Below are 18,015 nucleotides of genomic sequence, written 5' to 3'. Positions count from 1 at the left end.
GACTAGTTAAGGATATCATTCACGTCACTATTGCACCCTGAGCACCTCACCTTTAATAAGTAAGTGAAAAAGGCAAATGTGCACTACCTAGGTTTGGTTTTCCTCAAGCTTGATCCATGAAAAACAATTAATTGTCATAGTTAAGATTAAATTTTTTTCTTAAATATCAAAAACATACATCTTACTTAACACAGCTAAATATTAGCACGAATTAGCCGCCATTCATCTAGTATAAAATCCAATGCTTATTTTGAAAAAAAGAGCAAAAGATAATCCAAACACCTAGTTAAAATAAATACCTCATTAAGCTTTCATTGCTATTGGTTCATAATTACTGTTTATTTTATCCCTACTTTGAACGGTTTTCATGGAACTAATTCAACCATAATAGCCAACGTTTCTCGCTCTTATACAGAACTTCAACTTGCTTTGGATTTTAATGCAGGTTTTCTTAAAAATGCTTATAGAAAACTTCTCCCAGCCTGACTGTTGTCCTTGCTTGAGGAAGAGCAGGGCTACATCTTCTCAATTCAATTTACATCAATAAACATGCACTGGATGACCACCAAGTACTTCAGAGACACAAAGGTGAGTAAATCACAGTCCATTTCTTCAATGACTGTATAATGTATAACGGACTTCCAGGAAGTTTCAAAAGAGAGGCCATTGACTGATCAAAGACAATTATCATTATGTGCCCAGATAGGCCTCCAACTTATCTGTGTGCTAAGAATGATGCTTCATTAAGTTACTCATTTTCTCTGGTTCCAGCAGCTCAGTCAGAGGAAAATTAAAAACCAAAAAAAACACAGTCCTTTGATTGCAGTATGTTGTCCCTGGCCCACATAAGATCCAAACCAATACTTTTCTACACTAAAAAAAGAAGTCCTTTCTTCACCACCAAGCAAACTTCCTTTAGCGTCCCTCTTCCATTGGGTGTTTATATACCATCAGTCAACTACAAATACCACCCACTTTATTACAAACAGCCTCCCTGTCAGTCTCCCTTACAGGAGCCGTGCCCTGTCCACAAAACACAGCATCTTACACACTTGAAAAGACTAGAGAATGGTTTATATATAAATCATATATGTGTGTGTATATATAAAATACATATATAAATATTCCAAATATTATACATAAAAACCTCCATATACTAGAGAGAGATTAATTCATAAATCTCAGTCATCAGAAGAAATAAAAGCAATAAATTCTTTTCAACAAACTTAAATAAAGACAATGCAAAACTACTGTTATTGAACAAAACTTAAAATTTTTTTTAATATAGGTTTAGTTTCTTTCTTTAACTTCCACACTATTTAGTGCACTAATGAGATTTTCCTTTTCACTTTCTGAGGACTCTGTGAAATAAGTTTACCTTTAGTATTTTCATAAATTAAACCATAAAATGTATTAGAAAATGAATAGTAATACATTTTCTCTTGAAAAATGTTTTCTAAGTAATTCTGAAGATTCTGTTTCTAAACTTAGTTTAAGAGATTCGTAAACAGCATGTAGGGACGACTCTACCTCTCTCTCTGAGAGGCTATGAATTCTGTTGAAGAAACATACCCAGATACTGTCCTCTTGTCGATACTGTTTCCAGTTCCTGCCACTGTCACTGAACATTAGGAGGTAGCTGGTCACCCAGTTGGAGCTCCCATATCCCCCTTGGGTGGCCACAGCTGTGATCTCCATTCTCTCTCCAAGGTCAATCTGCAACCACTGGTATTTGTTTGACACAAGTGGAGACCAGCCACCAGCTCCTTTCGTGAAAAGAGAAAAAGGAGAAATGAGCAAAGAATTCGTTAAAAATCTGTTCGTGAACTAGCAATTCCGGTAAGACTGGTCCTCTATGGAACTTAAGAAAGTCAAATTTCCAAAATACGAAACTTTCCATAATGCTTGAAAAATATAGAGAAACAAGTATGTAATGTAAATGGGTGGAGCCTATGTTAGTTATGTTCATTTCTAGGCGTTTCAACCATCTGACACTGGGAGAGTTAACTGAATGAGGTTAAACTCATTGAATGTTTAAACCACTTAACTTGACAAGCAGACATCCACGTCAACACTTGGAACTGGCATGTTTACTGCCCACATGCATGACTGTGTAATGATTTGGCCTTACACCCCTTTGCCCAGAACCTGATTTACCTTCACACTATGGTGGAACTAGAAGACTACCTTTGATGTCTGAGCATGTTTAGACTCCTGAGAGAAAGAAGTACAGCATTAAGCCCGGGAATACAAAGATGGCCAAGGGACAGTTCCTGCCTTCGCCGTGTTTACGGTCTTATGGGAGGAAAAGACATTGAAAAGCGTATTTGCAACACAACATGAAAAGTGTTAATGGTGAGGCAGGTGCGGGGAATAATAACACAGTAAATAATGGAGAGCTCTATCCAGTGACAACTGGCTTGCAACAGCGTGTGAGAGACCATTAAATTTTCAGCAGTTTTGCAAGGTGATTGTTAAAGATAGCCATCTTTGCAATTGGCCATGGTGGGAGTATTTAAACCACGAACATTGGCCAACTCTGCAAATCAGTACCCACTCCCACCCCAGCCAGTTTACCAACACATCACTAGTTGTATCCTATCTGGGAAGGGGGGTGGTGGGTGAGAGGACAGCGGATAGGAGAGCCACCGTAAATTGTGTTTGAGCACTCAGAAGTGAGAAACAGAAGTCTGTTGTATATTCAAGGAAATATGGATAGAACAGAATTTATTGGGTTTTGTTTTATCCAAATGCACACCAGAAAATTACAGACGTGATTACCTACTGTATGTCTTGTTAAGACGTTTCATTCTTCCAGTTTACTATAATAGTGCTTTATTTGAGGAATTTAGTTACGTAATACTGACATTGCTGACTGTCTAAGTATTATGTAGTCACTGTAAAAAACATGAAATAGGGTTTATCCCATTCTTGAATCCATGATTATCTACTCTTCAATATATATTAAAATGCAGTGTCTGTTACATAACGTACCATGTAAGAATATTAGTACATGTTTTCTTTTCCCCAATCTTTTGCCATCCACCTTGAGACTCTGATAGTAAGTTCTGACATTTCAGATAGAGATTACCATAAATTTATATACAGTTTTTATTCAAGCATTATTCTTGACATCCATACCCTGTTTTATAAACCTTGAGTCAGGCACTAATACAAAGAGATGCCCAATTTTGCTATTACGGTAAGGCACATACCTTTGTGAGACCTAAAGGGACACATCTGTATTAACAACTGCTTTAATAAGATTTAAAAACCCTTCTGATGGCAGATACAACACAGTGACGCTCTGAGAGATGAAAAGCAGAATTCTGGGTTACTTACAGCTTCAAAGAAGAGAAGACTGCAAGGAAGGGCCATAGAGGGAAATGCCACCACAGAAAGGGTGGCAAGTTGAAGCCGTAGAGGGCAGCTTACGTATGGCAAGCGGGTGGAGTAAGCTAAGTTTTGTGAGCTCCAGGGAAGAGGGGCTGCGTCCGGGTGTCTGGACCTGGCTCCAGGATGATCAGGGTTGATGCATAGTGGCCACAGAGGGTGTGAGCACAATAAAAGAAGGGGTTGGGTTTGGACATAATCAGCTGCTCAAGAAGGCGACTGACCAGCTTCCAGTCAGGGCCTCGAACTGAGTTAAGACAGCATGTTTTTTTAAGTATTATATTCTAACAGTCTCCTCCCCTGACAGGATCACACTAACTCCTGATTGTACTCGGGTATGAGTCCCGGGATTACTTACTACATTGTCTTTAGAACTATATAATTTTTTTTCAAATTTCCTTCTTTCTTGGAGGGAATCATTGTTCAAAAGTGTCTTCCACTTTGTACATGAAAAGTACAATGCTCTCCTTATTGATCCAAAATATTGATACATTGTGCAATTTTTATTGGTGTGCTTTTACTTTTCATTTTCTCTGTATTTGCCCCTGAAGAACCTGTGGTTTTGGCTAGTAACCTGGATGAGTGGAGTTCTCTTGGTCACCAATACCATCTACCATGTTTAGGTTAGAGTGAAAAATTCTTGTATTTTAAGTAAGAGGGCTTGTTGGGTAGACATGGGCCCTGGCTGCATTTTGGGTGTCTTGGGGTCATTGACCTAGCATGGCTCCGCTGTCCACAAAGGGCACTGCTCATGCAGCCTGTCTGCAGAGCAACAAGAGGCACAGTGCTCTTAACTAGGACACAGCAGTGTCCCCCATATTGTTATGATACATAAATGGGAATCAGCAGTTCCCAATGGATGTAGAAAAGACAGTAGCAATAGGGGTTGGGGAATCTCAGGATTTGGCTACCTGACAGTTGGGTCAACCTTCCTCTCTAGAGTTAACAATAGACCATGTCTTTGAAGTATGGGTACATGAAGGGAGTGGTGAATGGGTAAAAACTTCCCTCTACTGTCCTATCTAATTTTACAATTCTGCCTCAGGGCCTATCAAAAGTTTGGAAGTTGAAAGTCTTCCGGGGTCTGATGTTCACCAAGCATCCTTGGTCCATCTGCAGCATACCTGCATATGTGTTACAAATGCCTATCTCTCTGCATTTTTATCATTTTTTGCATAGAAAAGTTGGAAAAGAATGAATGAAGTGCCCCCAGCCAGCCATCATCTTTACCTGGAATTTCTGTGTTTGGAATTTTATCTACATCACCTTATATCTTTGAGAAAATACTGAGTTATTTTGTTTCGTGCTCTTTCTAGTTAATTTTAATGGTCTAAAGTCAGTAAGGAAGATACATTTTTAATACAGAATTGCATAATGTTTCTGTGGCACTGTGACATTCCTTTAGAGATCAGTATTTAAAACATGAACACATGAGAGAAGCGCAGTGGGAAAAAAAAAAAAAAGAATCAGCGTAAGTCTAGTGAGTTAAAACTGGATCATCAACTCTCATCAGGAGCAAAAGAGGAACCTCTCACTGACCACTCCTCTTCCCAGGATCACTCACCATTACAGCTGCACTAACCAACTGGAAACATCCGCAATTAATTGACCTTGAACATTTCAATTTCTCACCTGTGGCGAAAAGGGACTACTGATCTGCTAAATCAAGTGATACCATTAACGAGGTACACCAATAAAGTAATGGAAATTCAGATGCTCCTAGGCTTTACCAAGTAATTTCAGCAAGATAAGTCAGCCAGAGGGAATCCAGGGATTCCTACAGGGTTTTAAACTGTGTGGCTCTGTAGACACACATGGTATAAGTGTGTGATGGAGTGTTATGATTGTTCTAATTTTAAAACACATGTTGAATAGTAATATGGAAAATGCAAATATACAGATATAGATAAATAGACATGGATATAGAACTCAGCACACTTTGGGAGTGCCAGCCTATGATGACATGTAGGGACAATAGTGACATGAAATGAAAATGCAGCTGCAGCTGAGGTTAAGCTACCCCAGGGGTAGGGTCACCGCCAAACCACCTAGCCTTCGGGAGACATCATATTGTCATGGTATTTACTTTTTGAATGGAGAAAATGATGGCTGACTCCATCAAGTTGTTAACCCTGAATTACTATAAAATAAAATAGAGTGAACTTTTAAAATTTACTAACTAAAACTTTCAGCTGGTGGCCAAGTATTATTTGTCCTTAATGATGCTTTTAATATGCCGACAGAGTCAACATCATGGTAGAACATTGTGAGACCAATGACCATCTTCCCATAACCCCATCTACTCCATGGCTACTGACACGTAATCCACAAGACAGGGTCTTATCCCTCCATTTCTTTTCTTCCCCATATCGCGGCCCTCCTTCCCCTATTCCACCCTCCTTTTTCTCCTGCCTTGGCCTCATTACCGAGACTTGGCATAATAAAATGTCATCAATTTGTTCAAACAGAAACATTTCTTGCATCTTCATATCACAGCCTGAAAACTCACACTTAAAAGCCCTCTACCCATCGATGAGACTTTTACACTAAGCATTGTGGTACTGCTATGAGATTTAAATTTTAAAAGCATAATAAGTGTCTATTGATTTCTCTCACAGACAGCAAGCACGTGAGTATATGGTAGTTGTTACTTTTTGAAATATAAAACAATTATTATTGCTATGGACTCCAAAGAGTTACCATCACAGTAAAGTTGAGCTTTGGAAAAATTTAGTTACTGAATGACCACAAAACACAGCATCTCTTGCATCTGTCGCCTACTACTTTTAAACATCAGGTTCCTCAGGAACTGGCTTCTGTAACACATGTTGCTATGAACTGTCAGGAAGAAAAAAGCAAACTAAAATTTATCCGGTGCCTACTGTAGGCTAAGTACTCTACTAGAAAATTTATGTACCATATTAAACTTAATTATTAAAATTATCTAGTGAGATGAAATATATTTGAACATCTCTTCTTTTCAAATGAAACTTTTAAAAAAGAGATTCACAGAAGCTAAGTAAATTTTCCCAAAATTTTATTATAGATGAGAAATTATTTTTTAATGATTTTAATCTGTTAGGATCTCATTTAAGAAATCTCCTCCTTTTTCATTCTTTAACATTGAAATAATTATACAACTACCATTGCCCCAGAGTGGTATATTTTATCCCAAGAGTAAATTCAAATAATAGATTGTGTTATTTAAATATAAATAGGTAACTGGCTGAATTACATTTAAAACCCTTATATCCTTTCTAGTAGGTAGCACCAATATTTAGTTCTGGACATGGAGGCACATCTTCCAATTTCATGGAAGTGAAAGAAAAATTGAAGAAAAAAATACTCTTGGTTGGAGCTTTAAAACATAGAAAAGAATCACTTCTATCCCCTACTGATACTAAAAATGGCATGACTGCCACTGCTGATGGCCATCAGCGAAGGTGGTGGGTCACAGAGTTTTGTCAACTTTGCAAAGGTTGGAACACACGAAAGGGCAAGCCAGATTTCTCAAGATGTAAAGCACAGAAGGACACAGGGGTTCAAGGACACAAAACACAAGTGAACACAGTTCAATGACAGTCCTAGCCATCATTATGGCATCTACATTTCTAGAAAATAACTGGCTTAATTAAAATTGTCCTAGGGAAGTTTCCCTCTAAGATAATGACATTTTTTCACATGTGATTTCATCTAGATTTCCCCACAATTGTAAGTTTGCCTGGATCATTTTGATCTTGACATTGAATTACAATAATGTAAAAGGAAGAGAAAAAACATCGTGCCAGTATTTGTCTGTCTCCCTTAAATGGTTCGCAGTGTCCCGGGGCCACCATTTAGAACCTTATCAAGCTTTGTATTGTTACCAGCGTAGTTCTTTTTGCTGGAAGGAAACATGACCATCGATGCTCTGTGCCTGGCTAGTCTGGCCTCATGCACACTCCTGAATCTTGGCGCTGCTGCCCCTGGTCACAGTTATTATTACAGGTACAGGCAGGTCAGCTGAGCCAAGCCAGCAGGGCAATTCCAGGATTTCGTTGAGACTACTAGAGAAAGACCCTCTTTTTTGCTGTGAACGCTGAAAGGATGGGAATTAGGCATCGAGCTGTAGGAGCAGTTGCTGTGGAAAACCTGAGTGAAGCAGCAAAGCCCCAAGCAGAACTGAGAGATGAGGTGAGACCCAGTTCTGATAGCACAGTCAGCAACCCTGAGTCCAGCTGAGCCCACAGGGCTTCCCTGCACTTTCCAGGTAAGTGAGCCACTGGCCAGCCCCTTCCCCTTGTGCTGAACCCACTCGGGCCACTGCATCAGCAGTTTTCCATTCTCTCCTTCATTATTTTTTTCTCCTTAATGGATCATACACATTAATGTACATGCATGCTGTTATTTTTCCCCCTTTAAAAGAAAAAAAAATTCTCTTGGCTCCACTCTATTTTTCCTGCTTTTTATATTAAGGTAATATGTTAATTCAAATAAGATGTCCATACATACTCTTTCCGATGTTTGTCATTTCATTCTATCTCAGGCCAATTCCAATTAGACTGTCAGTCCACGCCACTCAAGGAAAACTATTCTTGTCAAGGTTAGCAAAGACCAGCATGTTACTAAATCGAATGGTCAGATTTCAGTCTTCCTACCGCTTGGCCTGTCAGTGACATCTGAGACTTTCAGCTACTCCCAATGCCTTGATGTTCTTTGTCCACTTAAACTTCCATAAAGCCCCTTCTCTTAATTTTCTTCTTAGCTTATTAGTTGCTCCTTCTCAATCTCCACTGTTGGCTCTTCCCTTTATCTCTTCCCTCTGAAGGCTGAGACGCTCCAGGGCTCAGTCCTTTGCCCTGCTTCTTCTCCGTCCCCATCTCCTTGCTGACCTCTCTTGGCCTCATGGACTTAAATATTATGTGCCAATGATTCCCTAGTTTCTATCTCCACCCCCAACCTCTTCCCTGATATTAGACTCTCTACTTGATATCTTTAACATTTCCCAAACCAAACTCCTCTTCTTCCCCCAAATCCTACTCTACTCACATGTTTCCCCAACCCCGTTTACGACAGACATTTCCATTCTTAAAGTTTCTCAGGACAAAAAAAAAAAAAAAAAAAAAAATAGAGTGTGCTTGACTCCTTTCTTTCTCTCTCACCATACTACCAAACCGACAGAAATACTGCTGGTGCTACTCAACTCTGCAGAATCAGAGGATTTCTCCAGCTCCACCGGTGCTCCTTTCTACTCCAGCCTGGATTCTTGCCACAGCAATCTAACAAGTCTCCCTGCTTCCCCCTTTGCTCACTGAGACTCTCTCTGTTCTCTATACAACAGGTTTAAAATATTATTCCTGGGCTCAAAACACTACAGTAACTTTCACTTTCACACACAGTGAAAGACGAAGTCATTACTGTACGGCCTCCAGATTCCTTATATGATATCTGCCCCCCTTGCACGGCTCCCGCCCCAGGTCTGGCTTCCCAGATCAGTACCCTCTGTCAACGACGGCCTCCTCAAGGTTCTTCGAGCAAACACCATTCTCCCATCTCCCATCCCATGCTTTGATAAGCCATCCTTTCTGCCTGGAGTGCTCTCCTCTGAGATAGACTGCGCTCAAATCTTTGCTACCGTCAAGTCTTTGCTCAAATGTGATCGCTCTCATACAAGCATTCCTCTCCTGACCTTCCCTATTAAAATTCCTTCCACCCAGCAATCCTGCTCTGCTCCCATTCATCTTCATCTAAACCGCTTTTAATTTTTTGTCAGATATTGACGTATTTATACATATATTTCTTGTTTAGTATCTTTCTTTATCCTTTATCTTGCCCTATCAGAATATAAGCTCAATGAGGCCTAGAGTCTTGGCCTGTTTTGTTCAAAGATAGATCCTACATGTCTAGCACACTGCCTGACACACAGTAGGTGCTTAATAAATATTTACTGCAGAAAGGAATGAAATAAATCTGTTTCCATATGGGTATAATAAGACTGTGTTAATTCATATACCAAATATGAATATATTATACCTAGTGGCAAAAGCTGGAACTAAATAAAACTAAATAAAAGCACAAGACACTTCTCTTTGCCAAATGGTACTTTCAGTGAGGTTCTCGAAGAGAAAGCTTAGGCACTTGGCTCACACACACACACACACACACACACACACACACACACACACAGAGGCATGCACATACATACACACGATGTCTACCAACCGCCTCAAAGTTCCCTAGTTTAATCACTTGAAAACTACATTTCCTAGATGTATTTATTGCTCTATTTTTGGATTTTTTGATACAATGAAAGAGATGCTTTTTATTTCATTTCCCCAGCAAGGTTCTAAATTAATAATACCTTACTAAATTCTCGTAGGTTTTAGTGTTTTGCTGTTGATCAATTTTTCCTCCCAGCAGATTGGCAGACTGACTTTCGGCCCTACTTCTTGTATTGCCAGATCAAACGTTTCTGAAGTGTTCAATAATTCAGTGGATTAATCAGTAAATATTTACATCCTTTCTCTGCTTAGGCATTTTGATTCGTATATTTGATGTGCAAATTTGGGGAAAGCCAAATTTCCTCTAGAAGACTAGAATAAAATTACAAAACCACCAAAATCTGTGCTTTAATTTTTTTCACCACAGCCAGTTTTATTTCATTCAAATTAGTAGCTTTGGAAAAATGACTTTGAGCACATGATGTCTGGAAATGCAGACGGTAATCAGGACTTGCCCGTGTTTTGCTCTAAGACCATTATAATACTTTTCTAAAAGTTTCGATTTAGATCTACTACAGTGAGGCAGGTCATTTCAGTAAATGACCTCATGCATCAGATAGAGCACACTGACAATATCCCAGAGACTGAAAAACCATTTTTTGCTTCCCTACCTTTTTTTTTTTTACCTTCCCCAGCCGGAGAGAGATGATAAGCTGCCATGAGTCAAATGTCCTCATATCACTCCTGGGTTAAGAAACTGAAGTCACTCTTGTACCCAACAGACATTATTTCCACATAATGATTGGAAAAGCCAGCAATACTAGGGCATAGTATATGAAAAAAAGGTAAAAAGTACAAAACCAATTCCAGGCATTTGATTGATTAAATCATTTAATATTTTCCCAATTTGTGAAAATGCTAAAACATTAATACAGCATCACGATCCCAATGAATGAGATATGTTTAACTCTAGGCTTAGATATTTGTTGAATTTAGTTTTGAATACACATACTTTGATTCCATGATTTATTCCTTTTTCAGTATTATTTTATTGTGGAAAATATTATTTCACAGGCAAAGGGAAAAATTATTAGTGATGCTGGTGACCGAGACATCCTTAACATTCCCCTCAGCTTGACTAAACTTCAGACAGGTTTTTTCCCTGACCATAGGCCCCTGATCTCCCTTTTCTCAGAGCATTTAATTGAGGGAAGTTGCAATTGTAAATTATTTCTCTGCTCCTTGCAATGTAAATCTTCATCAAGCCTCCTTACAGTTTTACAATCCAAGAATGTCTTTCTCAAGGACCTGACGCATCTCTCTCAAATGTAATCAAGATAGAGCCCTATCTCCCAGTCTCTTCGGGAGGGCAGGAGCCTAACTCCACAAGCACCAATTAGCAAACACAAATGGCCTAATCACGTTGACCAACTTCCCCCTGATGTTCTCCAGTACTCTTCCATTAGTTCATCAACTCAGTGCTTAAAAACTCTCCCACCTTGATTTCAACAGAGCAGAGTTCAATCTCTCTCCCCTACTGCAGAAGTCTTGACCCCCATTGCTATAGTCTTGAATAAAGTCTTTCTTGCCTTTTTAACTCAATCCAGTGCAATTTTCTTTGACAAGAGATAATTGGTTTTTTTTTTTATTAGAAGGATGTGCTTTTCATTTTTCTACCTAATGAGTCATGTTCCCCAGAAACCATTACACAGAGTCTGAGAAGATAAAGAACAATGCTTAGAAATGAATGAGGGTCTGACTAGAGCTAACCAGAGGGGTTCTTCAGGATAGTGACAGTGTCCAAAGGCCACTGCCCATCTGCTCTACCTGTTAACCAAAAGAATGTCACAGCCAGCTTCGGGGAATCTGAATAGAACAAGAAGTGTCATGGGGCCTGGCCAGAAAGGGTGATGGCCTTTGTCACGAGAACAGTCGAAGGGACCAAATGACCACTAAATTTGGCAGTGTACATCAACAAACATCCAGTGTGAGGACCAACTAAACCACACTTAGCAGGTATCATCGACCTGGGACACAAGGATCCAATCAACGATCTTGTGGTGGACATCAACACAACAACCGACATATGTCAGGGGAGCCCCCCGCCCAAAGTGCCAGGACATCATCTGAGTTCCTCTCATGCCGACTGCCATTTTGGAAAGGAGTGGAAGAAAGAATAGGAAATCAGAAGGTCTGAGCATTTACCTGGAAGAGACTGACACAACCAAAGGAGGTTCCTTTACCCAGCAGAGGCTAGGGGGTTTGAGGTGACTTGGTAAGTGGGCAAAAATGGGAAACAGTCCCTGAACTGAAGAGCAAACAGGATCTTCCCCAACTAAAAACAATACACTCAGCTGCTAAAGTTTTGGCAATACTGAAAAATATATGGTGTTTCCACGTTACTTCTCAACTACTAACATAACCTGCAGACTCACAGCTTTGTAACTAGCTTGAGAAAATCAGATCAACCAGTATTTCAGATCTGAATGATGAAAGATACTAGAGTATCTTTATGAGTGTCTTGTGCGTGTGCTTAACATCCCCGAAGCTGCCGATTATGCATTTTATATAACTTATGATTTTCTAAAACTGTATGTGGATTGGCCAGAACGATGTCATCTGCACGTGTGCATGGGTGGTCAGCCAGAATCAATATATCTATCTGGTTCAAAAAACACTTTGCCATATGCACAGCATTGATACAGTCAGGTCTACGCTGCTCCAGAGCAGAATCACTCCACATTCATGGGACATCACACTGATTTTTGGTACAAAGAAGAGAGAAACACACACACACACACACAGTCTGCTGGCTTTAACAGAAATAATGTTCTACAATAGCATGTGGAGTGGGATCCAAGTAGGACTGAGTGTGTGAAGCCAACAGGTGAAATACTCCTCCAGCATCGGGGAACCAGCTCCACGCGGCCCTGGGCCCAGGTACAAAGAGTGGAGCACACAAGCGTTAGGGCTTCATAAAAAGAATACAGGGAAAAATACGCTTTTCCAAGATTTATTTCAAAATGGTGACACCTGACCATTAATTTTGCCAGTGATACACACACACTTAGATTTTTAAAATTATCCTCAATTATTACATGTGTATTCAATGGTTTCTTTACCTCATTATATAAAACAAATCACGTTTCGACATATGAGAGTCTGGGAGAGTTTATTGGGCCAAAATAGTGAAGACTCCAAATAGACGAAAATGGAACAAACCACTGCTGCGTGGTTTTTTCCAATCAAGCCCTTTTATTTATTAATCTGATTTTAGCCTATGGTTATAAACTCGTCATTTTGTCATTGTAACACCTAAACTGAGAGATAAACACCTTCTAAAATTATATGCCATCAATTATTCTGTATTAGAAACAATAGCACACATTGCCCTGGCTTCACCAAGAGAAAAGCCGTCTTATTTTGAGGGAGTGTGATCGAGTCGGTCAGGATGTGAAAGGTGGGGAAGCACAGGAGAAGAGGAAAAAACACATCATTTTGCTCTGTTTATCTCTATCTTATTTCTATTTGTAATGTATAATGGAAAGTTCTAAACTGTCCTTTTTGATAAGAAGAAAGTCTCACAAAGGAACCTCATTTCCACTTGAACCAATGAGGCCTTTCACACGATTGTCAGGCCACCTATCATGGTTCATGGTTCCCAGTGTATATTGATCCACTGAGTCATAAAGTAGTGCTTCCAGCTGGGAATGAGAGTTAATGCAAACTCTCTGGATCAGAAAAGATGGACCCCCAAACGTAGGTCATGCTTCTGCCTAGCCAATTTCAAATTGCTGCTGGCAATACTGTGCCTCTCACCCACACCCCTGCGCCTTCCCACATGCTCTGTCACCACACGGGAGAATGCGGCAACTGAAAACAGCATCCTAGCAGAAGCAGCTCGACGCATGTTCACAGTGACAGCTAGGACAACTATAAAAAAACAAATACTTTTGATAAGCAAAAGGAAAAGTCAGTTATCAACATGGATCATTCTGTTGCAATTGTTTTTGCTTTTACTATATTCTTTTTCTGAAGAATTAACATAAAGGTTAATTTGTTGGTACTGTTTGGAATGTATCTTCAGAGTTTAGAATTTTGCATTTTAATTTTTTAAGTTACCACCAAATTTTTAAAAATTTTTTAAGAAAAATAGAGAGGGCTTCCCTGGTGGCGCAGTGGTTGACAGTCCGCCTGCCGATGCAGGGGACACGGGTTCGTGCCCCAGTCCGGGAAGACCCCACATGCCGCGGAGCGGCTGGGCCCGTGAGCCATGGCTGCTGAGCCTGCGCGTCCGGAGTCTGCGCTCCGCAATGGGAGAGGCCACAACAGCGAGAGGTCCGCGTACCGCAAAAAAAAAAAAAAAAAAAAAAGAAAAGAAAAATAGAGAGAGAGAGGGAGAGAAGAGATAGGGTGGAAACTTCTGGAGGGTGATGAATAAGTTTAGGGCTGTGATTATGGTGATGGTGTCATGGGCATATACTTATCTCCAAACTCATCAAGTTGTATACATTAAATAGGTACAGCTGTATATATATCAATCATACCTCCATAAAGTAGTTTTTTAAATTAGCAATTCATAATTTTAAGAAATATGAATGTAATATTTCCAGAGTCAGCTGAGCTTGTCAAACATAAATGTCAAGATCTTTATATTTTTATTTAAAGGTATCAATTTTTACCTTAACAAATCATAACAGTAGGAGAATATTGTGGTGTGTTAATCGCCGTAAAAAAAAAGTTTTTTTGCAAAATTATATGCAATCCTAGGATTTTAGGCTCCTTTACATAAAACACGGGAGGGACAATATAGTTGCATGGATGTTATATTCAAGGGGACCTCCCAGATGATCTTCAGACAGAGTTTCAATAGTGAATTCACGATTTACATGATTCTTCAGGGATGATGCTTTCAAAAAAAGAACAACGGCTTTTTGCTTTTGCTAATTTGACATACTGTATCTTTAGAATATCCATCTAGGTCAATAAATGAGCTGCAAATAAAACCATCAGGAAATGTTTCACGACCAAAATTCTGTCACTTACGGCAAGTCCCTCCTTCTCTAGCTCCAGGTGACACCGTAACTTCCTGGGTTTTTTTCCTCTCTCCTCTGGCCAGCCCTTTTCAGCATCCTTCACAGAGCTCCCTTTCCCTACGTTTGCTGAAAAGCTAACACAACTGTCCTCTCCTCTTTTACTTTACATTCCCAGTGGATTACATTTCTCATGCCTCTGGCTGCAATGATTAATTTTTTTTGTTTCTGGATGACGAGGCCTGATCTTTATTTTTAGCTCTGACTTTCCTTCGAAATCTGTATTCCAAATCCTGAATGCTTCCTATATATCTATTCATGGATGCCCTACAGAGATCTCAAACTCGACATGCCAAAAATGGATGTCTTACCTCCTGTCAAAACCAGATGGCCGTATCATTCCCATCTTCAAGTCACTCAGACTAAAATGTGAAAATCATTTCTAATTATTCCGTTTCAATAATAGAAATTTCTACATATGTAGAAATTGCCAGATCTGGTCAACGTCACCTCCAAAGTGATTTTCATTGTCCCTTTTGCATTTCGTTATTCCTTAGTTTAAGTCCGTATGTCAACCACTCAGTTAAACTTATTTTCTGTATTTATTTTTAGTTATGGGGGATACAACTTTGAAGCAAGTAAATGAAAGCATGAAAAGACATGAAAGCATTTCAGAGATCCTAGTGAGGCAGAAGTGAAAGGCCTCGATGTCCTGTGGATAACCCCTTTGATGTCAGACGTTGGGAGGGCAAGGAGCAAGGAGAGGACAAAGTCAAGGATGACAGCTTGGAAAACTTTCTGGATGGTGGTGCTGAGAGTAAAGAGTCATCAACCGAAGGGAAATCTGAAAGACGTAAAACTGAAGGAATGGGAACCCTAAGGAAGTACGAAGGACTCAGAATGCTGTGAGTGATTCATTGTGGAACAGAGGGGCAGGCCTTCTAGGGTGATAAAAGTGAAGGAAGCAAGGCCACTGGGATTTGCACACGTTTACGGGATTTGGAGAGGAAATCAGGAAATTGTGTTCCTACCCTTCCTAAAAATCTTCAAAATGTGCCTTTTAGAAAACCAATCTGTTTTTGCCATCATTCCCAGAGTTGCTTTGGTAAAAGCAGGTTGAATCATTTTTCTCCTGGTTACAAAAAGCATCCTTTTTGACACAGCATTTAATTCAACTTCAATCTGGCACTGGAGCCTCAGAAAATAGTCTATTTTTCTATGAAGTCTGTTCTCATTCTCCACAATTTCATTTGAATTATACTTATTCCTGTGCCTCTTACTCAGCCAGGACTTTGTTTCTTCCACCTCTCAGCTTCATCTCAAATACCACCTCGCCCACAGTCTCACTATAAGAACTTTGTAATATGAGATAATATAGTTTATTTATGTTTGTTAAATTAATTACTAAGAATCAAGTTTCCTATTAGAATACCACTGTCATATTTGAAACCCACTTGGCAGAAACGTTTGTGTGCTGCTCAGACATGAAAATGAGGCTTGCCATTAGCTGAACTGCTATTGTTCTAATATGGCCAAACTCAGAGCAATTGAAATAGATTAAATAGATTCTGAGATGACTTCAGAAGGTCAAAGGGCTGTGAGAGTTTTGCTTTCTAGTAACAAAGTAAAATGACAGACTTTTTTAATGAGCAAATCGACATTTCAAAGGATCTTAAACTCTATGCCATTTCTTTACTAAGACATAGTTCTGATTAATTCCCATCAATTTTTTTTGGAACATCTGAAATTGTGTCTTGAATTCCAATGAGTAAATGAATATTGGCCAAATATTAATTTAATAAAGTGTCAACATAATTAAGTATCTTAAAGTTTAAATGACTGTGGTTTGTGTGTAGATTACAAAGTGGTTAGATTTTATATTTTTGGACAACATAATAAACACTTTTAACAAACTCTTCTCAGACCTTTTCAAAAATAAGAAGAAGACAGAAATGAGAGGTTAAAAGTTGAATAAAGGAGAAGCTACGAAGTTTAGGATATTTCTAATTTTTAATAAAAATTATTAAGCACAAGAAACTATGTTATAAAACACCACTTTCTTTACAGTCCCTAAATGTCATCCCTCATAACAAAGAATATAGAATTTATCTCCCTAATTATATTTACTAGTTATGCTTTTCAGTACTAGATCACACACAAACTTTTCAAACAGAGAAAAATACGGTACACAAGGAATTATCAATATCATTCTAATCACCATCATTAATACCCACAATTTACATCCTAAAAACCTAAACCAAAATGTGATCATTATACCCATCAGCACATACATAATCAAAAGAAATGCTAGGTATATCCAGAAAAGAAGAAAACTCTTGATTCGAACAGATATATACACCCCAATGTTCACAGCAGCACCATTTACAACAGCCGAGATATGGAAGCAACTTAAGCGTCCATCGACAGATGAATGGATAAAGAAGATGTGGTACATATATACCATGGAATACCACTCAGCCATAAAAAGCATGAAATAGTGCCACTTGCAGCAGCATGGATGGACCTAGAGAATGTCATAGTAAGCGAAGTCAGACAGAAAAACAAATATTATATTATACCACTTATATGTAGAATCTAAAAATTAATACAAATTAATTTATTGACAAAACAGAAACAGGAGGGACAACTTCACCGGGAGGACGCACGGCGCGCCTCAGGCTGGTGCGACGTCACACTGGCTTTTGCTGCTGCAGGCTCTCCCTGCATCCGTACCCCTCCCTTCCCCTGGCCTGAGTGAGCCAGAGCCCCTGAATCAGCTGCTCCTTTAACCCCGTCCTGTCTGAGCGAAGAGCAGACGCCCTCAGGCGACCTATATGCAGAGGCGGGGCCAAATCCGAAGCTGAACCCCTGGAGCTTTGCGAACAAAGAAGAGAAAGGGAAATCTCTCCCAACAGCCTCAGAAGTAGCAGATTAAAGCTCCACAATCAACTTGATGTATCCTGCATCTGTGGAATACCTGAATAGAAAACGAATCATCCCAAACTGAGGAGGTGGACTTTGGGAGCAAGATATATATTTTTTTCCCCTTTTTCTCTTTTTGTGAGTGTGTATGTGTGTGCTGCGTGTGAGATTTTGTCTGTATAGCTTTGCTTTCATCATTTGTCCTAAGGTTCTGACTATCCCGTGTTTTGTTTTTTTTCTTTACTTTTTAAAATTTTTCTTCTTAATAATTATTTTTTATTTTAATAACTTTATTTTATTTTATCCTACTTTATTTTATCCTCTTTCGTTCTTGCTTCCTTTCTTTATCTCCCTCCCTCCCTCCCTTCCTTCCATCCTTCCTTTCTTATTTTTTCTCCCTTTTATTCTGAGCCGTGTGGATTAAAGGCTCTTGGTGCTCCAGCCAGGCATCAGGGCTGTGTCTCTGA

General features: G+C 39.3%; 1 protein-coding gene across 5 annotated transcripts in view; it reads right to left on the bottom strand.

Moving 5' to 3' along the window:
• Positions 1-18,015, bottom strand: part of CNTNAP4 (contactin associated protein family member 4) — a 287,771-nt gene that overhangs the window by 198,263 nt on the left and 71,493 nt on the right. For 4 of the 5 annotated variants that reach the window (XM_024124937.2, XM_024124939.1, XM_024124940.1 and 1 more), the window contains exon 3: positions 1,573-1,766. In XM_024124937.2, the coding sequence (XP_023980705.1) occupies positions 1,573-1,766 (194 nt within the window). The remainder of the gene's footprint in view (positions 1-1,572; positions 1,767-18,015) is intronic. The other variant, XM_024124938.1, reaches the window with a different exon arrangement.

The sequence above is a fragment of the Physeter macrocephalus genome, chromosome 17, assembly GCF_002837175.3.
Source record: "Physeter macrocephalus isolate SW-GA chromosome 17, ASM283717v5, whole genome shotgun sequence".
Taxonomy (NCBI): Eukaryota; Metazoa; Chordata; class Mammalia; order Artiodactyla; family Physeteridae; genus Physeter; species Physeter macrocephalus.
This window is presented reverse-complemented; position numbering and strand designations above follow the sequence as displayed.